Here is a 27383-nt window from a genome sequence, read left to right as displayed (position 1 = left end):
AATAAAAAATTTAATAGTTGAATTTATGAGCCAATTGAAGCTAGATTACCATGGAAAACCTGGAAGTACTGAACGGATGTTTCGTCCTAGTATGGGACTCCTCAGCAGTGCGCATCCATGATCCCGCCCCGCAGGATTCGAACCCAAGACTTGGTGTTCTCGTGCGCGAGCGACCATTTGTTGCTCAAGTAGATGATTTTCATGGAGTTCTGTTCTCTGAGCTGGACGATTTGGTCATGGAGCTCTCATCCTTCTTCTGAACGACATAATTAGAGAACAAACCCACATCAAAAATGGTTACTTTATAGAATGCAAGCATAAAATAAAACAGGGAGAATAAACCTTAAAGGGAGAAAGTAACTAAAACAAACCAACAACCGCCAAGAACGTAAAAAAACAAGATCATATTTCGTTGAAATATTATTATAACCAGTTAATTTATTTAAACACATAAACATTGGTACAAGGAGGCACCAAATAGAGATGCGCCAAATAAATCATTCGATTTGTGTGAGTGGGATACTGCCCGGATGCCCAAACCGAAGCAGGTGATTTTCTGAGGAGGCCACACCCAGAGCCTTTGACCTAAAGGTCTAATCCATAAGGCAGTGGAGCGATGTCAGGAGATACAGTCTCATGGTAGCCGGTGACCAACAATTGGTTCATACACCATTTGTTTCCTTAGGATACTGGAGTCTATGTGCACCATTGGTTTGGAATCAAGGTTTTCCAACTGTCCTAGCCGGACCCACCTCATCCACCAAACCGCTTAAAGCATCGGACATTCGCTTCTCATCCTGTCGATTTCGTAAACAACATCCTCACCACAAGAAGACAGTGAGTAGGACCTCCCTAGCAGTGGTTGTATGCACGTGACCATGTGCGAGCATTTCAACAGGGAGAACTCACTCTCCCCACTTTCGGTCGTACAAGGGCATTATAATTAATCAATATTCAATAACATGTGTTCGCGCATCATTTTACCCTATTTCTTTTTCAGTTGTTCATAAATGGTCGGTGAGATTATAAATTTATAAACAAGTCGAACAAATTTAAGAGAGCAGATTTTAAATTTTAGCATGATAGACTGATATCAGTTTGTGTTGGAAAAGATTCAATCTCTATTCCAATTATTGTTGTTCAACTAACTGTAAATCTTAATCTTAATTCTTCATAGTAAATGATAATTCTAATAAGTAGATAATCATTCTTAAGGTCATTTTAGTTATCCATCAGATATTCAACTCATTACCAATTTGTTTGAGAAAGAAGTGTGAAATGAATTCTAAGAGAAAAGAGACCGGTTTTCGTTCTTTCTTTTGTTTTTTTTTCTTCTCTTTCCCAATTCTATGTTTATTCCAAACAACAACAACAACAACAACAAAGAACTAATAGAGTATAACTTGAACAACAACGACAACATAGAAATTAAAAACAACGTGAATTGTGATCATACGGTTTATTCAACAAATCAAACTGAATTACTTATGTTCATAAGGTTAGTAGGGTGACAAGAGGGTGATTAATAAGCGATAGTAATTACAATAGTAATAATAACAATAATACTCTTTGTGATATACATGAGTGTATACATGTATAAAAAGGAATTAGTGGCCTCAAATCAAAAATCAACATAATCCATTAGCTCAGTATTCATACACTACTAATGTTTGCCTTAATTACCTAAATATATATGTGTGTATGTATAAGAAAGAGATGATCTTGTCTGCTTCAGTCAAAACAATGTAAATAATGAAGATTTTAAGAAAAAGCATTGGTATGTTCTGTCCACGGAGGGGCGGAGACCAAACGGGACAGTAAACAGGAGGGGAAGCGAAATAAATATTGGAAAACAACTACACATAACTATAGTGCGATATTGATTATTCGATTTTCACTGTGAGAAAAAACAAGCGAACAAATAAACTCAACAATATACATTGATTATTATTTTACATAATCTAATATCTCTTCATCCTCATGAAGAGAACAGTATGGGGAATAAATGATTAAAGGGTATCGCGGATGTTGAAGTGATATAATAACTAGAAAAAAATATATATATATATATATAACAAGAGTACGATTGAAATATACAATGACAACATGAACCACCCCCACCACCAACAACAACACAGGGTCAATCGGTTTAATGAAAGAAAAAAATGAAAAGATTAAAGAACAATTTTACATCAGTTTATGCAGAATAGGAGTTCGATGAAGAACCCCGGTAACAGATGTAAGTAAGTGTACATACACACACACACACACATACAATAAAGAACTATTAATTAATTATTAACCAAATATCATTAAAGTGAATAAGATTTAAAATACAATAAACCCCATTGAAATAAATTATGAAATTACTTATATTACATAATTTTTTTGTGTGTGTATAGAAACAACAATGATATTCAGAAGAGTTGAATATTTTGTCTTATTCACTTTGTTTGTTGAATAGTGAATACAATAAAGTTTGTTTTTCATGATTTCGTTACCATTAGTGATAGGGAGTATTTTATTTGACTTGGAGGGGGGGAGGGACATGAACACAAACATATATATATACACATGTCGATGCCCAAGCGGTAGTTCCCACCCCCCGAAAAAAAGATGTCTAAATATATGTAACGTAGGTATTCGAAAGTTTGTGAATTACAGCATTATCCAAGTAGAAATGCTGCATGGTTTATTATGTGCATTATGTTATGTAGAATTTACAATAACCAAAAGAAATACCAGTAAAGAAATGAAATTTATTAAATAATAATAGTAGTATATGTAGAGGGATAAGAATAATCATTCAATCGACACCTTCAAATCCTTCAGCATTTTCAATAGCAATAATTAATTTACAACGTAACTCTTCAAATGTTGGATAGGCGGGTAAGTCTAAACGATTAAAACTGTGGAATAGAAAGAAAAAGAGGGAAAAAGAGATGAGAAAACACACACATATGCACAACAACGTTAAACAAAATGTAATGAAAACATTACAAATTATTCAAATGTGTCAATAATGAACAAATTCAAACACATGACGAACGCTTATACCGTTTGTGTAAAGGATACACTGAGTGATACTATATGAGTGCCATCAATCGAAAGCCAATATAATGAAACTGGAATATACGATAACCAAAGTCAGTGATCAGAGATGCTCACCGAGATGATTCCGAATTGGTCACAATGGTGTAGATGCAGCATTCATTCTCTATCATCTCCCTTAAAGCAAGGGTTCCAAAACTCCTTCACATATACCCTTTCATTCTGTCATATGGAATCATATTCTGTGTCCAATCTTTTAAATTATCATTGTTGCTACATTAATTAGATTATTTCGCTACACATTTTGTTAATTTTATCTCATTCGCATATGATTTAATAGCCTGGGTCAACAAACACTTATGTCCCAAGCTCTATGACCGATATATTGATCAAAATACGAACGTCCACAGAAAAATGAAATCATTCGTTGGAGAGATATGATTAGCGGAGTTAGTGCCTGATACCGACGTGTCATTCACATGATCAATGTCAGATAATATCTTTTCTTGTAATTGTTATTGTTACTTTATTGATCTATTTTCCTACATGTTGAGGTCGCCCTTTAGAACGACAATATCTGTGATCTTTGAACTACATGCATCAAGATTAGTCATAGTTCTACCAAAGATATAAGAAAGCTAAGGGGGACAAAAATGAAAACATTGCATCACCAAATTGACCGCTACTATACAAAAGAGACCTTTTAAAAAGTCAATCTTGAGTGTTGTTAGAGGTATGCGGGTGGTTATCACTTCCCGGTCTCATACACCGTGGAAGGGCTCCTCTTCTAGAGATGTCTGAAAAAATAGGATTAGAGTTTATCTTAGTGACCTGAGTGTCCAAAGGACGACTGCTTAAGGTCAGTCACACACGACAGTTTTGTGTTAGCTCCGTACTTGTTGAGACCTTACCGACGGAAACAGCAATCTGTGGGACAAGGCGAAATGTGCATTTTTTGGGTCGACCTTTCCTAACCCCTCCCTTGCTTTGTAGAAAGTCAGCATCGCTTTCATGCTGATTATCTGAGGGAAACATCTTACTGCCATCAAACGTCTATACAATCAGCAGAACGACTTCGCTCTCGGACCTTGGAATTCGCTAGTTTTAGTTTTACCGCTCTTCAACCGACCTTCCTGGTATGGTAGGACCTTGAGAAACGATTGTTCTAGCCAGCATAGCCTGATCGGTTTACCACAATGGGCAAGTCCAACCGCCACGTCAAGGTAGTAGCAGCGGTCGGACTTTTGGAAAAGAAAACGAACTGTAAGATTACACTCAAAATCCATTATAAGAGACTTTGAATAACATAACTTGAAAACGACCACAATAGTGAATTCATATCATTACTTCAACTTTCCTTTGAAATTTAAGTTTAGTAGTATTTTGTACTTCTTATTCATTAACTTCATTTGCTCTTTTAAAAGCTGCAAATTTGTTATGCTTAACGTCGCAGTGTAAAAGACATTGTGAGTTTCTTCTATTCTGCTAGTCACCTTCTTAATAAACTCTGTCATGGTGTTAGTGTGAGATGAAAGAATTCAAACGTGATGCTTTTGTTATGTCCTATGTTAAACCACAACTGATATGCTTCATAAAAAATTATGAATCAACAGTCGGGTGCTATAAAATATTCAGTTGGTGAGGTTGTGAATCTTCATCGACCGAGATGGTTGGGCCACGTGTTACGTATGCCTGAACACCGATTACTACAACGTGCAATGCTAACCGGTGTTCGGGATGGTTGGAAGAAAGTTAGGGGTGGCCAAACCAAAACGTGGCATCAGTATTTGAAGTCACTAGTCTGAGCCATGTTGGTAGATGCAGACTACTTGGTTGGGGTCCGCGTGACTATCGTAACCAATGATTGGAGACTCTTGGTGACATGGCTCAGAATCGATCACAATGGCGTCGGTGTATACACTCTCTGTCTTCCCTTAAACTAAGAGATTAAAATTGCTTTATATCTTTCTTTCTACGAACCAATTCTTTCTTCCTGTACTATATCCTTATTGCAATCTTTCTTTTATATATTACCACAATTGAAGTAATTACTTCTATGAATTCGGTATTCATTTTGTAGTGCTAATGAGGTATGGCAACTTGGACAGATGCCTAGTCCTACTTTGTAGCTGACTGACTGACTGACTGATAAAATATCCAAATAGCTAGAAAATTAAACAATATTTCCCCTTTAAAAAAACACACGTACCAAGTATGAGCACGAGGCAGCTGATCCACAGAACCCCAACATTCAACAGTAAATTTCTGTGGTCCACTTGAACCCCATAATTCTGAAAAACCATTCATAGGTACACGTGATGTCCCAGTGACGAATTGTAGTAGACGACTTCTTAATTCATTTGTAAATGTGTATATAGCCTTTGAAATGAGAAAAGTAGGTGTAAGAGAAAAGGCATATAGATGTCGAGAGAGAATCAAGTAAATTTTAGATCGGATTGTTAACTAATGGTGTTATTTATGTTATTTATTTATTTTAACACATAGATATTGGTACAAGGAGGCACCAAATAGATATGCGCCACACAAATCTCATTTGATATGTGTGAGAGCTGTGATACTAACCGGGTGCCCAAACCGAAGCAGGTGGTTTTCTTAGGGGGTCAACACCCGGAGCCTTTGACCTAAAGCTCTGATCCACAAGACAGTGGAGCATCGTAAGGAGATGCAGTCCCATGGTAGCCGGTGACCAACGATTGGTTTATACTCCATTTGTTCCTTTAGGATACTGGAGCCCATGTGCACCATGGGTTTGGAATGAGGGTTTTCCAAATTCCCTAGGTGGACTCTCCATGTCTATCAACCCGGTTAAAGCGCCGGACATCCGCTTTTCGTCCTCTCCATTTCGTAAACAACATCCCAGTTACGAAAAGGCAATGAGTAGGAATTCCCTGGCAGAGGCTACATACGCGTGGCCGTGTGAGAGCATTACGAGAGGGGGAGCGGATTCTTCCCACTCTCGGCCGTACCAGGGCATTTGGATTCAGGTGGTTACCCTATCAACAGTACTATTTGATAGTTGCGCGATGTCGCAAACTGACTGAAGTAAAAAGCATAAACCATTGGATGCTTTCTTAAATTTTCAAAGGTTAAGTCATCAATGAAAAATCCAAAAGTCTTTAGGTTCAATCCCTAGGGACGTGTCATGGATCACCACTACTAAGGATTCCATACTAAGACGAAATAGCTACCTAGTGCTTTTAGGTTATCCAATAGTCATCTTGCTACAGTTATTCTGTGATATGAAATGCTTTCCAGAAGCTTCCAAAATCTAAAAGTACCATAAATACTCTTGTCCTCTGTACACAAACTAATGTTGGAAGTAAAGATCCTTATACTTTTCCCTCCTATTTTTGTATTCGACGTTTGAGAGTAGAAGTAACGCCAATAAACTAGCAAGTAATCAATGTCTAACAATTCGAGAACACAATATGAATCCAGTGTGTGTGATGCAACATATTGTATAAAAGAAATGTTTCGTCCTAATATGGAACTCCACGACAGTTAGCGTCTATGACCGCGCATTCGGGAATCGGACCCAGAAATTTCGTTTAACTTCCAGATTCCTAAATTCAAAGGTCCTAGGTTTTGTTCCCAGGGATAGGATCGTAGATGCACACTGCCGAGAAGTCATATACTAGGACAAAATGGCTGTCCAGTAATGATGATCTAGCCAAGATCAATCCGTGATTTAAACTATGAAGACGATACAAACCATCACCACCACCACAACAACAACAACAACAATTACTACTACTATTACTTAGGATGAGGATGATTATATAAACAGTTATTATTATGATCATTATTATTACCTTCCATAAATTTACAATGACTGGATGATTAGCATGATATTCACCCTTATATAAAGTGTTCGCTTTCCAATCTGTTACACTAATATCTTGTAATCCACACATTAATAATTCTAATTCATTTGCATCAAATATTTGTAATGCTTCTAATGGAATTAAATCACTAAAACCTTCTAAAAAGGCACACATTTGTTTTTCAACACGTGAAACAAATCGCCAATTTATTATTCGTCTAGAAAATAATAAATAAACAAAGAAATTTGTAAAATGAGTATATGAATATTGAATATGCTGATGAAACTATCAGTTGAGATGGCTGGGACATGTGTTACGAATGCCCAACCATCGACTGCCACGATATTCAGTGTTTTATAGGGTAGAAGTAGGTTGGAAGAAAGCTAGAGGCGACTAGATCAAAACACGACACAAATCCATGAAGTCACTGACAAGTGGACTGAGCCATGTTAGTAGGTGTAGAATACCTACCTGGTTGAGATCCGCGAGATGATAGTACCCGATGGTTCAAGACCGTGGGTGACATGGCTCAAAATCGTTTGCAATGGCGCAAGGTGCATCCACTTTTTTGAGTTCTCCCACATTCTAATCTTCTGTATTTGTCATGTCCCCATTTTTTCTCTTTCCAAATTTATTTCACTGGGTTATACATTTTGCATAACACTTTCAAACCCTAATCGTCCCGATTACTGGTTATACTTTCCGATGTGAAGAGAGAAACAAGAAGCCTTGACAAACTACGGAAGCTATTTTTCGGGACGTTATTTCATTTAATTCAAAGCTTGTAAAACATCAACATTTATTTTTGGCCCTAGTCTATTCTACAGAATATGAGCTTTCGTTTGATGTATGATTCACTGCCATAGCCCTTCTTGTTCCAAAGCTATTGTAATTTAAACAGAAAATTTTGTACTCTATTTTCTACACTAATCCCCAGTTTTGGACATAATTGTATTTTCCTAATTATTGTACGTTGTGGTCGGGTTAGTAGTCATCTATTTATTCATGTATCTTTACACTGATCTAAAATAGGGAAATCAGGAACCAGATCGGAATTGAAAATACATCAAGTAGTGTTCCAGTTGACTTGTCTTCTCTCACTAGCGTGCTTGTGAGCCAATCAGGTGATAGAATAGTTTTCGTCTCTCTACCCCACTTCGAACGCACGCGTACTAGCCTCAAGGTTAAGCCGGTCAGCCTATCGCGTCAAGGTCTTAATCTAGATTAGACAAGTTATCTTCAGCACCAAAAGTGGATAGACAGATCAAGGATGTAACATTTTCGCTACCTCTACCACTATGGGATTTGAATCGACAACTGCTTCTCTGTGCTAATGTGGTATTGCAACTCGAACTGATGTACGTATGAAGTTCTGCGTTGTTGCTGACTGACTGAATATGTTGAGATGATTAACAGGATTAAACAATTCAATTCTTCGGATGAACTTATGTCGTTATATATATATACAAAGTTGTATTAAATTTAATAGTTGAGATTATGAGTCAATTGAAACTAGACCATCATGGAAAATCTGGAAGCACTGGACGGCCATTTCGTCCTAATGTGGAGCTCCTAAGCAGTGCCCAACCACGATCCCGCCTCGCAGGACTCGAACACAGGTGTTATCAGTTTCATGACTTCAACTATTAAAATTATTATAAAGTTGTATTATTTCAATTTATTCCACTTGAATATCAAGTATTACTTCCACTCTGTCTTATTCATGAGTAAGGCCATAATAATTAAAATGTTAAATGCTAACAATCGCGTTCTATCCGTTTTTCAATAGAACTCATTCGTACTTTGATAACGACTAACTGGCTGACTGAAAAGAAGGAATGATTAGTACCCAGGTATCGATAACTTACCAATAATTGACAATAATTATTAATAAAATCATGAAGCGATCAATATTAGACCATCATTGAAAACCTGGAAGCATTGGACGGCCATTTCGTACTGATATGAAGTGCGTATACATGACCTCGAAATTGGGTGTCGGACCCAAGACTTATCGATCTCATGAGAAGATGGTGGTATTCGTTCAAAACCGGAAGTCCTAGGTTCAATTCCTAAATTTGAGATCATATCTGTGTATTCCATTGTCAGTACGAAATGATTGTCCAGTGCTTCCAAGGTTTTCAATGGTAGTCTAACATTGATCCGTCCATAATCTCAACAACAACAACAAAAAAGAATTGAAATAATCAAATAATAATAAATGAAATAAATACTTACTCTATATATTGTGTTTTATTACTATTAGTAACACGTATATTTCTACCATCTTTAATTAAATCAACTTCAACTGTTTCACCAAAATGTTCTTCTTCAACAGACATTGTTAAATCTAATGATATAGGATCTTCTTTTAATATATATTTTAAACTACGATAATATTCTGAATCAACAGCTTCCATATCTTTTAATGAAATTGTTTTACCAAGCATCATTTTATAAAATGGTCTAATAAAAAATCCATCAACTAATTTACCATGATAAACAGCCATACCAACAACACGACCAATAAATTTAAAATATTTTAAATGTTCTTCATTAGCCATACCAGATAGTGGATTAATTTGAAGTGTATAATTATCACTATGGATAAAAGAGAAAACATGAAAAAAAGGGAAGGATTAAATGAAGAATTCTAGGAGAAATAGTAATTTCATAGGTTACATCAGAGACTATAATTTATGAACGACATTCGAGGGACGCTGAAGTGACCTTAAGAATGAACACCTCTTGATGATTAGAACTAAATGAGAGTTATAAAGTATTTAGAATTCTTATTTACAGTGGATGGTTAAGGGTTAAAAATTAGATTTATGGTTTTTAATCACATACTGAAATCGGCTATAATGCTTAAACTATATTTAGCCAAATGTATGTGACTTGTAATCCGATTGGTTCATCCACTTTAGACAAATCACTGAAAAACAAAAACAGTGAACAGCTGTTTTATCATGCTATCGGGCTTTATTTATTTATTTATACACATAAACAATGGTACAAGGAGGCACCAAATAGATATGCGCCAAATAAATCATTCGATTTGTGTGAGGACTGGGATACTGACCGGGTGCCGAAACCGAAGCGGATGGTTTTCTTAGGATACATCCAGAGCCTTAGACCTAAAGGTCTGACCCACAAGACAGTGGAGTAACGTCAGAAGATGCAGTCCCATATTGGCCAGTAACCAACAATAGGTTCATACGCTGTTTGTTCCTTCAGAATCCTGGAGCCCATGTACACCATTAGTTTGGAATCAGGGTTTTCCAACAGCCCTAGATGGATCCTCCGTGTCCACCAACCTGGTTAAGCGCCGGACATTCGCTTTTCGTCCTCTCCATTTCGTAAACAACACACGTGATGCAAGAAGACAATGAGTAGGACTTCCTTGGCAGTGGTTGTATGCACGTGGCCATGTGAGAGCATTTAGAGAGGGAGGGCTGACTCTCCCCACTCTCGACCGTACCAGGGCATCTGGTGGCTATCGCGCTTCTCAGGAATGTGTAGTCACGATCTTCCTGATAATGGAAAATAAGACCCTTATTAGGACTCTAGGAATTACTGCGCAGAATAAGTCATTAAAGAGTACATGATTATTACTATTACTATAGAAGGGGTGATGAAGACTACAGAATTTTATATTTGGTATCATAGAATGATCTTAATTAGTTCACAATTATAAACTAAGAAGCACTGAATAGCTGTTCCGTCTTAGCATAAGACTTTTCAGAAGTACGTATTTAACGCTTCCTGGTTTGCAATAGTTATCTAACTAAGATCAGTCCGTGGTGCAAACTAATAGAAATTTGATTATCCACACAAACCCTCCTATGTTAATAAGAAATAATAATTGCTTTGAAGTAAAAGGTGTTCTCTTTTGCTATTCGAACCGTAACATAACTGTTAATTACATCTTATTAATGTATGACTTGCATGTAGGAAGTCAGAATGATTGATGAATGCTTACATTACATTTAGGATAACACAACCAATGATTCGAGTGGGAACGACACTTGTATTAATATAATAGATAGTTATGCAACTGGAATAAATCATCCAAATGCAAATAAGAAACTTATTAATTATTTGAGGTAGACTAGATTGAACGAATCAGAAGTTAACTGTGAATACTAACCAATATTTTCTAAACTCGAACTAATAATAGGTTATTACCTTGAAATACACAAGTCTTTCGATAAAACACTACTATATTAAGAAATAGGAAATAAAATTATGTATGGTGAAATTATATCAAAAAGGGGTCTATAAGTGAAATCAATGTCATCAAGTAGACAGGTTCATCTATTCGCCTTTGAATATCGATTTTGATATAATTTCTTTTTTCCAATTAACTCATTCACCGTTTACTTTAGGTTTGTGGAGGCTAACGATACTATCCGGTTGCTTGAACCGAAATAAGTGGAGGCGGGATTTGAACCTGGGACTTAGTAACTAAGAGAAAAACGCATCAACCACTGAGCCACTGTTCGATATGAAGGTCAATGACATTATCCAACTGCATAAATAACAACAAGGTAGGGGATGTTAAAGTTCAGAGCGTTTAAAATAATACTGCGTCATTGATTTTATTGACTTTTAGCTATCGAGGATCATAAGGTTTCAACATAATTCACCATACTAAAGTAGAGCTAATCAGATAAGAAGATTAGCATCTGAATGAAAATAATCTGTGTACAATGTCGTAATCGTTTTATGCTTTCCCCCTCAATATACTCTTTAAATGTCATTAACGGCTTCTGTATTTTTTCTATCTCATTTCAAAGATGCTCTTTACGAAAAACGGATAAATCTGCTACTGGAACTCTTATTATTGACTTCCCTATTCGCTTCCTACAACTCCAGATTACTTTTACACGTCAACCAGATCAATAGGGAAAAGGCATAAAATATGAGTAAGAGTATTATTGCAAGATCAGTTTATGAACAAAAAGCCTTCGTTTTGTAGAACTTCCTGCAAACATACTAAATATAGTGATGGTGAAGGCAATTATTTGATCAAACAAGTGACGAAACATAATCTTTAATTTCTCTAAATACTTCAATTCAAAGCTGAGTGAGTAAAACATTTCCCGGAATTAATGAGCTACCAGAGACTTTGAAAAGGGATATTTTGGAACTCTCAACAAGTATATGAGTTAAGACTTTCATATATCATGAAGAGACATTTGGTGATAATACCGAAAATAGACAGTAAAGGTATGAAATGTGATTAAAAGTATGTACTTCCATATCTTTTATATAACACTGAATAATAGAATTGATTATTAAACTGAATGAAAGTGCATTAATTTATCAAACCTATCCTTAATTATTGTTTTTAAACTATATAAAAGACAACTATTTAGGGTATCGATAAACGATTGTTTTTGGTGAAAAGCTAGTAATTAATAAAGCTTAAACTTACTTTACAATAAACGTTGTGAAAAATGTTCTAGCAGTTTACCATCCTTACTACTAACTAAAAGGGAAAATATAATCCTTTACAAATAATTTAATATCCGTTAAGTCAGTCAGTCAGTAATAAATTAGAACTTCGTACGTACATATATCAGTTCGAGTTGCCATACCACATTGGTACAGAGATGCAGTTGTCGATTCAAATCCCATAGCGGTAGAGGTAGTAAAAGTATAAGCAGTAATCGGAAAGATTGAGGTTTGGAGATGTTATTTAAAGAGTATGATCCAGTGAAATAAATTTGGAAAGGGAAAAAGAAAAAGGACATAAAGAATACAGAAGATTAGAATTTGGGAGAACGCAAAGAGTGAATGCACCTGCGTCATTGCAAACGATTTTGAGTCGTTAAATAAGTATACTGGACACCATGTTAGTATTTGAAGCAATAGGTACTAGGTTCAATTTTAAATGTGGAAATCAATACTAGGGAGCAGGTACATCTAGATGATGAATCTTAAATAGATCAAAATATTGTTATCTAAGTTTCTATTATTAATTACAATCCAACTCGACTCGAAAACATTTTCTGGTAATGAATAAACGAGTTTCAGTCATAAAGTCCTAGGTTCGAACTCCATTACATATACATCATTACTTTCGGTTATGACACTCAGGTGTTTAATTTCTAGTCCATTAATCTGTTCTTAATGAATGGATTTATCAATACATTACAATTGGTTAAGTCAACCGAATGTAAACCATATTATCCCAAGATTATAACTGAATTATTTAAGTAATAATTAAACTATATTGATTAGAAAGGAGGACAACAGATCTGTGAAAATAGTATATTCAGGCAACATAAAATGATAACTCATAAGGTAAACAAATACAGAGAAAAAGAGAGGTAGCGCATGAAACAGTAACTTGAAAAAACACCCCTATCACTCATTTGTTTTTAAATAAAGAAAATACAAGGGATAAGATACGTATCCATGAATTTGTAGCATATACAATTATCAATGTTTAATGTGTGTGTGTGTGTTATCAAACATTTTCGGGTATATTCCCATACATTTAATGAGTAAATGCTGGATATAACAGGATAGTTTTCATAGAGGATTTCGTTTCAACCTCTACCTGTCGATTTATGTTTTTTTATCAGAGAATTCGGAATGCGCTACAACGGCATGTTCATAGAAAGACATATGTAGTTCGCTTCAGTTAATGAAAATGAAACTGCCAGTGAAAACTACACTCATAAGTGTGCACTACAGAAAAAATAGTAATAGTATTCTTGCTCAGCTAGGCAAGGGGGAGCCTTTAGACTCTTCGGGGAAAGAGAAAAAGTCTTGTGTAAAGAGTGCAACTGGAGCATTGGAGAAAGCTAAGTAAACGGAAATGTTATAGTTTTATGTGCAGTCTTTACGCGTAATTAGACATTCCGATATCTGTAGTGCAGACAGACACGTGATAGTCTACACTTTCCTATCACTTTCGGAAACTTATAAAACATCCCAAAAGCGTTAAAGGCTATGATGAATATACCATTATGAAACGTGGTATTACCGCAAGTATGCGTTAGATGTATATATAAAATGGACATAACAAGGAAACCTACATCCTACAATATATACGTGGGGATAGATGCGAGCGGTTACAGGTATGCGTTACATGCATAAACCGAAGTCTGTACACTCCATAGTACACACAGGTATAGACGCTCCCGCTAGCAAGTACATACTACATGCATATATAGTGTATAAACCAAGACTTATATATCCTATAGTATAAGCACACGTATATATGAGATAACCTCTAAACATAGCCCGGTGGCTTACAAACACTGAATGAATATCAAGCACTTAAATCAATTCAAAAATAATTCGTCATGGAAAATATCCTCTCATCACGCTCCTACGACAAGTAATTTTGATATAAACCACTGCGCACTGGTTACAAGACAGTTCATAGCTTTAGTCCTAGTCCGCCTATTCCATACCTAATGGATCCTCTCAGCAAGAAATCAGTTAGGCACATAAAGGAAATTTTCTCTCCAGGACAACAATCACGCTCTCATTTCTCTCCTTTAATTGATCAAAAATCAGATAGAATAGGTGATTAGTCCCATTTCCACTTAACCGCCCATGTTAGCTCATGAACACAGTCCATTAATTCTAGCGCACCAACATAAAGGTGTAGATCAGTCTTTGCCCCAGACTAAAACATCAAATGAATAGGAAATTTTTAATAGTTGAGATCATGAGCCAACTGAAGTTAAACTACCATGGAAAATTTGGAAGCACTGAACAGCCATTTCGTCCTAAATGTGGGACTCCTCAGTGGTAGTGCACATCCACGATCCCACGTCACGAGATTCAAACCCAGGATCTAACAGTCTCGCGTATGCAAGCGCTTAACCACTAGACCACTGAGTTGACCAGTATTCAATAGTGTTAATGTTTAACTTCAATTAATCCATCAAATTAAACGAATATAAAAGTGTTCTATAGTACACTTTTATTGGAAAAAAAAAGAGAATAAAAGTACGTGATATTTTTTTTTTCTTCGAAAAAATTGATCAAGTTTTATGAATTGAATGAATCATAGAAGATAACAAATATCGATCTTTGTTCTTTTCTCCATAGTATAATAATTAAATATTTAGATAGAAAGAAATTCCATTAGACTAATAAACACAAAATACTAATATACATACACAATAGATTTTAACTTTTTCTTCAACAAGTACAACCGATAGCACGAGTAGTAGTAGTAGTGGTAGTAACAGCATTATTAGTTCTTAGCCGGGGGTATACACTGGACTGCTTGATAAATCTACGTAACGACAACAAGCATACTTATAGATAATAAGTGAAAAAACAGAATAAGAATGGGGGAACAGGAGAGGGATAGGAGGAGAGGAAATAATAGAAGAATAGAAAAAATACATTACATTTTCAACGTATTAAGTACATGAACATATAAATATGTATGTTCAAAAGTTAGATTTCTTATAATAATAAGGTACACTGTGAACTGACTTTATTGAAACAAATCAACTAAGTAACTAGAATGAATCAACCTATATCATCCTAATTAATTTTTTATATACGCATAGTAACAAGGAAAAAGAAAAGTGAGATAAACAATGTGGAGTTAAGTGTATTTCTCTATAATATGTAGTTCATACTCTTAACTTGGATACAGTTTGTTTTGTCATTGAATTAGTGAAGGAAAGGATAAACATCTTTAAAATCCGATAAATACATTCACTTAATATAATATATATTTAAACATGCGTTATAAAAGTGTGAATGCGATTGTAGCTAAGACCTCTCAATAAGATGTTCAGACTCTTAAATCGTAATGACATGATCGACCTATATTGATTGGAAAATTTGTTTCTTTAGATTCTACCATGCTCGGGAGGTTGGTTGAAAAACGGTAAGACTGAATGCAACAAAAACATGGTTTGAGGATGAAGTCATACTGTTGACTGTATTGAAGTGTGACAACTGTAAGATGTTTCCCCCAGGGAACGAGCATCTGCAGTGATGCTGTATTCTCAAAATGAAAGGAAGGGACTAGAAAAAAGTTCCCTGATTTATGTCACCAAGAGTAAGGTTTTTTAAAGTATGGAGCTAATACATTAAAAACTCCTCACGGATAGCACATGTATGACGGGCCTCAGGAATTCTTTCAATGAACTTTACGGTTACCCTCCTAGGCCGCTACGAACACAGTGTGGGTAATCAGGGATTTAGAACCCTATACATACCTCTAACAGCGCTTAAGATACTGAGACGGAATGGATAAAGGTTTCAATTTATTTATTTATTGTTGTCTACAAGGTACTTTGGTATGAATTAGATTCTAAGACTAATGATAGTACCTGGTGGCCTAAACCACACTAGATGGAAAAGGGTCTGAAACTTGAACACCTTAACCAATAAGCATTCGCTCAAAATTGCAATTTATACAAATAGATTGGCTAGTCGGTGAGGCATAAGAAAATTATGAGCTGGTACATAAGTTCAAGAATGTCACAACTATGCATTTCAATGGAGCAGTGATATAGTGTTTAAGGGGTTTAATTTTCAGCTACCAAGTCTAGGGTTCGAATCCCGTTCAACCTACTTTAGTCTATACAACCGTATAACATCATATTTAAAATGTGGATTGGAGCCAAGTATACGAACCTGTACAGTGGTAAATGAGACAGAGAATAAATATATACATCAACATAAACGTTGTATAAACGTAGACAAACAGGTTAAATAACTTTTCATTGAAATCATGGAGCGATCTAAGTTAGATAACCTTTGGTAACCTGGATGTCTGTTTCTTAATATGGGACTCCTCAGGAGTGTGCATCCACAACCCTGCAACCTGGAATTGAACCAAGGACCTTCCGTCTCACGTGCTAACGCTTAATGTATTGATCACTGAGCCAGGGTTCAATGGTGTATAGTGGTCCAAAAGGTCCTGGGTTCAATTCAAGGTTATGGAGTCGTGAATAGAGACTGCTCACGAGTCCCACATTAGAACGAATATTCAATGGTTGTCTAACTTAGGTCGGTTCATGACTTTATTAAAATTCCACAATCTCATGCTGAATATTATAACAAGTCAAAATTAGTAGTATCAGTGGTAGTAGTAGTAGTAGTAGAATTAGTATAACTCATAGTGTAAATTTGATCATATGAAAAACAGTTGGCAAATAATTAGTGATAACGCAGTAAAAATAGACATGAAAAGGTTACTAAAGATGAATTTGTTCCACAATATTTGACTAAAGTTGGTCGCACAAAAGGTTTTCATAATTATAATCTGGGGAAGTTTCAATTAGGAGATGCACATATATAATCAACATAAATTGGGACAGTAATTGGACTAACTGAAAACAAGTATTGGTTTGGTTACCATTAAACATGTTTTTTTTTAGCCCATTCCCTCTCATACTAACAGAGCAGTTAGGTGATTACAGATAATGAAGGCGTAACTCTTCAGAAACAGATTTTTGATTATTATTTAAAAACACATAAACCTTGGTACAAGGAGGCACTAAATATATATGCGCCACTCTTCACCATTCAATTTATGTGAGTAGTGGGATATCTCTCAGGTGCCCAAACCGAAGTAGCTGGTTTTCTTAGAGGGCCATACCTTGAGCCTTTGATCTAGAGATCTAAAATAAAACATAATTGGACAACTTCAAGACTTCATGTTTAACATTAAAAAACAATCGAAATCACCTGGTTACATAAACCGAAATATGCATAGATCGGTTTGGAATTGTGAGTAGATGACCGAAAGTCAAATGTCGTAAGTACTATTACTCAATTACTATTCGATTTCGAGAAATCAACAATAATGAAAGATAACTAGTACTACCTAATACTCTCAACTAAGAAAATACATGTTAATGCATAATATGTATCAAAACTTCATGCATATAAATCTTCTTTTCAATAAACTAACGAATCAAAGGCAACTGATGAACTAGGATTAATGTATATATTCGTATAGATATGCGCATATATACATATATACATAATTAAGACATACGCGGCTGAATATTCGAATAGACCATAATAAGGATTGAACATTTCACGTGATAATAAAAAGAACCATTCACGTTGTACACCACCATAATCTAAACCTTTTTCACCAATAAATTCAATCCATAATCTATAAAAAGCCAAAAAAGCAAAATATTAAAAAGAAAAAAATAGAATCCAGGCAATTAGTACTTAGTTACCAAGTTAATTTTATAAATGCCATTGAAGTATTGCACATGTTTAATGGAATAATTGAATGATACATGTTGTGGTTAAACATAAAGGTACTTGACAATGGTGCTAAATTGATTGATGATGCGGTGAATCTTTTACAGTTAAGGTAATTAGATCATGTATTACTTTGACAGAAGATATTTGGTAGTAAAATAGTAGTTTGGATGAAACTAAGAAGGAATCAAAACGAAAAGTGGTATCATTCTATGAAGTTATTGATTTTAGTCTGAACTATACTGATAAGTGCAAACTACTTGGTTCAGGTTCATTTCATAACCACAATAAGTAATTGGAGACTTTGGATAACATGGTTTAGAATCTATTACAATGGTACAGATGAGTTTCTTTTCATCTTGGATTTCAGTATTCCTTCATACAAACGTCATTTTAAATCATATTCAGAAAGATTAATCTTTCTTCTTATCACTGCTCTACAACATTATTTCGATCTTTTATGCAATTCACCTTGTGTTAATTTCACTTCCTTATATTAGCATAGTATGACGATATGGGTCAAAATACATCTATACCAAGCTATATGTTGATGACATCTGTCTGTTTATGAAGAATAAGATTTATTCGCATGTTCAAATTCTTGTATTTTGCATAAGATAAGTGGAAATGTATGAACTTTTATACTGAAGTAAGAAGAATTTTTAGGAGATTCTTCCACATGGAGTTGGTCAATAAGGTGATAAAGTAAGATTATAAACTTATTTTCTCGTATTTTATTTAGCGGGTCAATCATAGACCTTCGAAATGGTGGAGACCTTCTCTACCACTGAATTTGACTTATGGTTTTTGATTAACTCATCTAGATGGACATGGAAATCCGCTTTCTCCTCATCATTTTCTGTGATATGTGAAGGCAGCAATTATGGTTACATTGGAAAAAAAGTTGAGATGACATGCCTCTATGTGACTGGATTTCAAAACATAAGGAACTCTTAATCACTATCATGTGAATTATAACAATTTAAGTACAGTTACAAATGGATTGTAATAAAACTGACATTGAAACAAATGAGATAAGGAAATTACGAAGTTGGTGAGCTTCCGCATATTTTGAATACTCACTAGACGATCATAGTAGTCACCTATCTTAAATACTTGAAGATTTTACAGAGATCGAAAAGCAAACATATACTGGGGATAGCGAAACGTCTTCAACTCGGACGTGAAATTTCTAACTTTATCCTAGATGCCTCGGACACTTCTACACTTAAGCCCCGAATAGTAGAAAAAAGGCTCAAAGTAAGAACAGAAACCTTACTTTAATGTCAATTTATAAGCAAAGAAAAGGTTATTTGTAGGTTGACCGATGTCCTCAATACCCCAAAAGCTTCTAGAAAAACGTCAAATTTATTAAAATAGTAATAATTAGCCAATCAAATCGTGACGCATAATCTTGAGTTTCTCCAGCTGCTTCTAAGAAGCATCCTTTCGATGTTGATTGAACAAGATGTTTTCAGCATTCACCTTTCTTCAAGAGTCATGCTTAAAGAATTCTTGGAGGCTCGAAGTAATAGTGTGCTCACCAACTTACTGAATGTTCACTTAATTGTAACTATGTCAGTTCAACAGGTCAATATCGGTTCAAATATCTCGATAGTGACATGTTAGACTGTAGAGCTCTATGATACAGGCTCAAATACAACAACGGCAATCAGTTTAGTTCCAGATTGCAGATACACCTTTCTGACGAGTGATAACTAGTATAACTTTAAATCTATGGTTTCCTGCCAACTACTTTAAACAAATTAATATATACATGTAAACTTACCGATGCATTAACACTTCTGGTCTTTTTATTCCATAAATTAGACGGAATGAATCTTCGAATATACCAGCTCGTGTAACACGTAATTCAAATTTAGCTTGTGGATCACGTGGAGCTCGTAACCTTGATCGGAAATAATCATATTTTTGTTTATAATTTCTTGAATAAGGAACAGCTGGACCGCCTAAACGTTCTAGACGAGGATCTTCCCACTGAGTAGTTCGAGCATCTGTCGAAATTATTTTTTAAAAAACACATACAATAAGTTCCAATAAGACTACAGGTACACTTTTCCAACGAGTTCCAAATAGTATGGAACCTTTGTCAAACAGGGTTTTCTTCTCGACTACCTCCACATAACACTATACATACATGTACTGATCAAACCAATCATGAAAATAGTATGACACAAAAACCAGCAGTAGTAAGTAGATAAAGGGCAATTGAAGTACGAATTAGGAGGTAAATATAGATCGGAGAAATACAGTCAATCAGCTACAACGTAGGACCAGGCACATATATACATCGGTCCAAGTTGCCATACCTCATTAACACAACAAGATCAACACCGGATTCATAAAAGTAGTTAATTCAGAGGTGGTAATATATAAAAGAAAGATTGCAATAAGGATATAGTACAAGAAGAAAGAATTAGTTCGTAGAAAGAAAGATATGAAGTGATTTTAATCTCTTAGTTTAAGGGAAGATAGAGAGTGTATACACCTACGCCATTGTGATCGATTCTGAGCCATGTCACCAAGAGTCTCCAATCATTGGTTAAGATGGTCACGCGGACCCCAACCAAGTAGTCTGCATCTACCAACATGGCTCAGACTAGTGACTTCAAATACTGATGCCACGATTTGGTTTGGCCACCCCTAACTTTCTTCCAACCATCCCGAACACCGGTTAGCATTGCACGTTGTAGTAATCGGTGTTCAGGCATACGTAACACGTGGCCCAACCATCTCGGTCGATGAACATTCACAACCTCATCAACTGATGTACCATCATTCCCTAGTACCCTGCGACGAATCTCACTATTACTTACCCGGTGATACCAGCAGACGCCAGCAATATTTCTAAGGCATCTGTGGTCAAATACTAGTAGCTTAAGAGTGTCTTCTACTCTTAATGGCGATGTTTCGCTGCCGTAAAGTAAAACAGAACGGACTGCCACGGAGAAATACACTAACCATAATAGTAATAATAATAATAATAATAATAATAATAATAATAATAATAATAATAATAGTCTGTGCACGATATACACAAATAGGCAAATAAACACACATATGTAGATAGTATTCTCAATAGAACAATTTTAAATTAGAAATTAACTTACTATGATTAATGTAGAAAATACGACCATTACTATGTACACGTTCTTCCCAACCAGGCTATTTTTGAGTAGCATAAAATAAAACAAATAAAAATCAAGGGAACACAAAAAGAAACTAAATGATGTACAGGTAGAATGAATTTTCTTAAATTTGTAAATATTATTACTCAGTCACAGTCAACTACAACGTAGGACCAGGCACATCCGTTCAAGTTGCCACACCACATTCACACAACAAGATGAACACCGAATTCATAGAAGCAGTTACTTCAATGGTAGTAATACATAAAAGAAAAACTATGTATAAAGATATAATACATGGAGAAAGAATAAGTTAGTGGAAAGAAAGATATGAAATGATTTTAATTTCATAGTTTAAGGGAAGATAGAGAGTGTAAACACCAACGCTATTGTGATAGATTCTGAGCCATGTCACCAAGAGTCTCCAAGCATTGGTTACGATAGTCATGTGGACAACAACCAACTAGTCTGCATCTATCAACATGGCTCAGACTAGAAGTTAGTGTCTTCAAGGACTGATGTCACGTTGACTTGATCATTTCAAAAATCAATTAAGCACTGCATATATTGTTTCTAAATGAAAAAATATTAATGATGTAATATTTTTGATAATTGATAAATATCATGACTGAACATTTAAATCAGTTTCTTAAGATCTTCTAGTAACTCCAGGCTAAATCTACACAACTTGAACACGAGAGAAAAGGTGTGAAATATGAGGAGAACACTTTACTCCAAGGTTTCTTTATATATTGAAAATTAATGGTCTTTATAGCATTTCAGATGACCTTGAGCTTCTAGAGGGTTCTGTGTCCCTACCATAGTAGTGAAATAAGCAATCACTCAATCAGGGGTGTGATACGTAACTCTCTACTTTCTAGCTGTTTCTTAGGAACTTCTATTCAATACTGATTTGATAAAATGTTTTCCAGAGTTTTCAGGACCCTTCTGAACTTTTTTCGAAGAATATTCTGGGTGTTCATAACAATAATTATCCCAAATGAACAGAAACAAGAGTGTTTGACATTTTCTAAACATCATGTAAGCCATTTATTCCGGTTAATAGTTTATTACATATACTTTCCCCAGATCAAATATTCAATTACGTCTGACTGATTACGTAAACTATACTCTCGTTAAGAAAGTGTTCAATGATAACTAGGATGGCCTTCAGATTATATAGTTATGTTTTACACTTATTAATAAACAGTAGTTTTAACAAACATAGAAGCAGATATGAAAAGGATGAATAGGAACTGGAAAGGATTGCCCAGGACAGGGTTGAATGGAGAATGCTGGTGAGCGGCCTATGCTCCTTCACGAGGAGTAACAGACGTAGGTAAGTAAGTTTTAACAAATAGAGTTGCCTTCGAGAAACTTTGCGCAATTTATATGAAATTTGTTATTCAGAAGATAAATGAAAGCTACACGATTAAATAATCATTTAGTACCAAGAACCCAAACTCTACTGAGATCATTCACTTGAGCTACAAATCTTCCTCAACCTCTTAAAGCATTTGCTCTTAATTTGGATTTGTTTCGATGTCCCATGGCTATAGTCTTTGGTATACAAATAAAAAAGTGACCAAGATAAACACTTATTTCAATCAAAGAAGGATTTCATCTGATTAATTGAAGTTTAAATATTGAGAAATACAATCACAAAACTAAAAGAGTACGTTTGATCAAACAATGAAATGTTAGGAATGACACTATGTCACATGTCATTAAAAATTATAATAGTTGAATTCATGAGTCGATTCAAGGTAGATCACTATTGAAAACCTGGAAGCACTGGACGGCCGTTTCGTACTAGTGTGGGACTCAGGAGTGCACATTCACGATTCCGTACGTGGGATTGGAACCCAGGACCTTTGGTTTCGGTGGTCTAAAGGATAAGCGTTTCCGCCTAGAGGATCACACTTATCCACTTTCCGTACAAGAAGATTTAATTATTAAACCGAATGGAGGGATGTATTTTGTCACACCCTTTTCTGTTCTAAAGCTATTGTAATTTAAACGTAACCTCTTGTACTCTATTTTTCTACCCTAATGGTCAGTTTGTATTTCTGTAATTGTTTGTGCGTTATGGTTATGTTAGTCATCTATTTATTCATGTATCTTTTTACACTAATCGGAATCAGGAATAAATCGAGTAGTATTGCAGTTGATTCATCTTTCCACTCTCCCGCCTGTTAACCAATTGGATGATAGAAGAGTTTTCGTCTCTGTGTCCAATATCATTACTTCGGACTCCAGCATTTCTAGCCTCAATGTTAAACCAGTTAGCCTGTCGTTTCAAGGTCTTCACCTAAATGGAGACAAGTTCTCGCCTGAATATTATTGGGTAGACAGATCAAGGACGTAACAGCATTGGGCAACAAAGACCCAGTTGTAGACGGTAGTTTGGGAAATTGATCTGGCTCACCATTTATGCCAGGTTCCACATTGATTATGATTGACTGAGAATGGAAAATATGAATTCTATCATATTTTATAGCAGGATTGTAAATGTAAGAAATTTCGTCTTGATTTCAAAGAAGTCAGGTGTTGAGTTGATGGAAGACAATAAAAAATACCAGACACTAGAATGAAACATTAGATTTATTTTCACAAATACGATTTTTTTAAAGGGGTTATAAATATTTCGCCGTTGAAATTTTAGCCAAACCACGATTAAAAACCCAGAACTGGAAGGCTGTTTCGTCTCAGTACGGGACACCTCAGTGGCGGAAATGCGAATCCAAGATCCCAAACGCGGAAATCAGACCCAAGTTATTCGGTCACACACACAAACACTTTCCCTCTAGACCACTGAGCCAACATCCAACAATGTACATGTCTAGCTTCAATCAATCCATTATCTTGCGCAACCCTTCATCCACTTCATAAGATAGATAACTTTCTGCCACGTGGGATGGATCGAATTCCACCAATCATATCTTCATACAGAACTGCAGGAGTTGCATGTCGAAGCTAGTCCTTAGTGATCATTTGATTGTTGTTAGCATAGGGAATTAGGGGAGATTGTAGTGCTTTCACCGGAACTCGTGAAGTTCAATCCATATCAGGTGACAGAAGTGAATGAGGAGTCCCGTGATGGGATGAAATAGCCTTCTACTGCTTCCAGGTTTTCAATGGTGGTTTAGCTAAGATCAGTTCATGAGTTCAGCAGTGAAAATACTACAATCTCCACAACTCTTTTATTCTAATAATAAATATTCATCATGTATATATGAGATGCTAAAACATGTTCGGGTTTCAAGCTAAAGTTATAACATCTACCTCTATATACACACACACACACAAGTGCACTTAAAACCTGTGCAATACAAATAAACACATGCATGAGCTGTGAATAAATAAATTCTATAAACATGATAATATATATAAACACACACACATCAATCTATGACAAACAATATTTATTTAATGACACTTGTAAATAGAATAATGGACAAATCTGTTGTCATAGCAAGAGACACAGGGCGAGAGAGAGAGAGAGAGGGGGATACAGAAACGAATCCATGATATATATATCACAACAAATCAATCAATGCATTTTTTGTTTGCTTGTTTGTATAAATTAAAATGAACAAGATGTAAAACGAAATCATCTTCACACTTCATATGAATAAGACAGAGAATGAATAATCTTAAATGGTTAAATCTAATAAAATAGAATGTTTATTTATTTGGTAAACAGTTGTGTGTGTGTGTATGTGTGTGTTATTACACAGAATGATTTATTTACATATTGTAGTTATTTGTTTATGTTGGATACGACAACATGTCCTAGTGTATAGGTTCTCTACAAAGGTGAGAGTTCCATTCTTTATTTTACATCTAATCAGCTCTAGTCATTCTACTGATTGACAGGTTGATTTTACGGTTATTTATATAAATTACATATAAATCCAACCTGAATTTCTTTGTATCCAACTCTTTAAAACAGTAGAAGCTCTTGATAACCATGATTAGAAGCCAGAACTGTACGCACAAAAAAAGTACATCTTATCGTTATCTTAGCCTTAGACTATTACTAAAATATTTCGTATTTGAAATGATCACCCCCCCCTTTCTATCTAATATTCTCATGGTTTAATTCATAATAATTTCTGATATTACTTAATTTCATTTTTACCCCTCTGTTACCTTTAATTATTGTTAGCAAAAACATATGGATGCCGGCTCAGTGGTCTAGTGGTTAAGCGCTCTCGCGCGAGACTGACAGGTCCTGGGTTTGAATCTCGCGAGCCGAGGTCGTGGATGCGCACTGCTGAGGAGTCCTGCAATCGGACGAAACGACCGTTCAGTGCTTCCAGGTTTTCCATAGTGATCTAGCTTCAATTAACTCATGATCTCAACTATTGAAAAGCATTTTAATCATCTTACTTCATTCACATTATAATTCGTCACTAACTTACAAGGCGATCTCTATTTGCACAAATACAATCTTTTATTGTTATTATTCATATTAAGTAATCTAGCATTGTAATCTTTCTATAACGTCATCATATTCATCACAGAATAGTTTAATAAAAATTATCAATGGTTAAGATCACGAGTCAGTTGAAGCTAGACCACCATGGAAAACCTGGAAGCACTGGACGGCCGTTTCGTCCTGGGACTCCTCAGCAGTGCGCATCCATACATATATACGATTGTACAGTTTGACAATAAATTAAGAAAGATAGATTCAGTGAAGAGTTCTCTTTTTGGCGAATTCATTTTCAAAGCTGTACAATCGCAGATATACATATATACTTATTTTTCCAAAGTAATAATAATTACAAATAATAGTGATAATTCCGGATTCCCTTACCAAACTACAGCGGAGTGGCTGGCAAATCTCATAGAACCGATAGGAAAACGTATTTATATACACTCCTTACACGATACGTTAGAATTCATTGAATACATATAAGGAGTGTCGAATCACTATTCACTAATGTTCTACTGATAGAGATCATCAGTTTTATGTGCAAATACATAAACCATAATAATAGAAATTACTACTACGGAACGATGATAAATGTTGACTAAATGCATCCAATTTATAAAGTACAAGCTTGTTGACTCATTTTTAAGCCGAATTACATGTATGTTCGGCAAATAATTTGACCTAGGGTTTCCTCACACCAAAACATATCCCGGTTACGTTAGGAAGCTGAGACCAGACCGCTAAAACGTAATCTCTATCTAGAGTTATGTAACCTTAGTGAAATTATTAAAAGTGTAATTATTGATTAAAAAGCAGAGAGCGATTTAGAAAAATCGCTAACAAAAATGAAAAAGTGATAATTTGTCTTACCGGTAATGGGCCTAAATCTTTCATTACATGTCGTTGTGCTTCATGTGTTAATAAAGAACCATTGGTTATTTGATTATTTGGTCGGATAACCCTAGGATCATCCTAAGATTTGAGAATAATAAGAAATTAAATAGTGATGTAAGAATTCATTAAGCACAATGATACACTGTAAGTAAAATTTGATAGTTTACATATTGAGCTGGTTTCATCAAAACAACCACTGAACACTAAGAAAAACTGAACGGATATTTCATTCTACTGTAGTATTACTACTTCTCAGAAGCGCATAAAAACGACCACATAGCACTGGGAATTATTTACTATTATTTAAACACATAAACTTTGATAGAGAAAAAAGCACAGAAATATATACGTGCCACACAAATCATTAACTTTGTATGTGAGCTGGAATGTTGTCCGAGTGCTAAAAACTTAGAGATCTAATCCAAAAAATAGTGGAGCAACTTTAGGAGATGTGGTCACATGATAGCCGACGACCAACAACAGGTGCATTCTCTATTTGTTCCTTCGGGAGTCTGAAGCCCATGTGCATCAGTGGATCGGAATCAGGGTTTCCCAACTGCACCAGGTGGATACACAGTACCCACCAAACCTGACATTCGCTTCTCACCACGTCAATTTCATAAACAACAACCACTCCACGAGAAAGCAGTGACCTCCTTGACGGCAACTACGAACGCGTGGCTATATGATGTCACTTCGAATAGAGGAGAGAACTCTCTTCACTCTCAACCGTACCGGAGATAGAACCCAGGACACTGTGTCTAACAACGAGGCTTT

At 35.4% G+C, this 27383-nt stretch overlaps 1 protein-coding gene across 2 annotated transcripts in view; it reads right to left on the bottom strand.

The window, feature by feature from the left end:
* Positions 1–1305: 1305 nt before the first annotated feature.
* Positions 1306–27383, bottom strand: part of NEDD4L_1 (neural precursor cell expressed, developmentally down-regulated) — a 56309-nt gene continuing 30231 nt past the window's right edge. Inside the window, exons 2-9 of one of the 2 annotated variants that reach the window (XM_051217803.1) lie at positions 26583–26684; positions 21251–21305; positions 19909–20134; positions 17899–18021; positions 9135–9497; positions 6885–7113; positions 5261–5430; positions 1306–2909 (exon numbers count right to left, since the gene is read on the bottom strand). In XM_051217803.1, coding sequence (XP_051064226.1) covers positions 2807–2909; positions 5261–5430; positions 6885–7113; positions 9135–9497; positions 17899–18021; positions 19909–20134; positions 21251–21305; positions 26583–26606 — 1293 coding nt within the window. In that variant the 5' untranslated portion in view covers positions 26607–26684 and the 3' untranslated portion in view covers positions 1306–2806. Of the gene's footprint in view, positions 2910–5260; positions 5431–6884; positions 7114–9134; positions 18022–19908; positions 20135–21250; positions 21306–26582; positions 26685–27383 lie in introns of both variants that reach the window. The other variant, XM_051217802.1, reaches the window with a different exon arrangement.

The sequence above is a fragment of the Schistosoma haematobium genome, chromosome 7 (assembly GCF_000699445.3).
Source record: "Schistosoma haematobium chromosome 7, whole genome shotgun sequence".
Classification (NCBI taxonomy): domain Eukaryota; kingdom Metazoa; phylum Platyhelminthes; class Trematoda; order Strigeidida; family Schistosomatidae; genus Schistosoma; species Schistosoma haematobium.
Note: the sequence above shows the minus strand (reverse complement) of the source record. Positions and strands in the feature narration are given on the sequence as shown.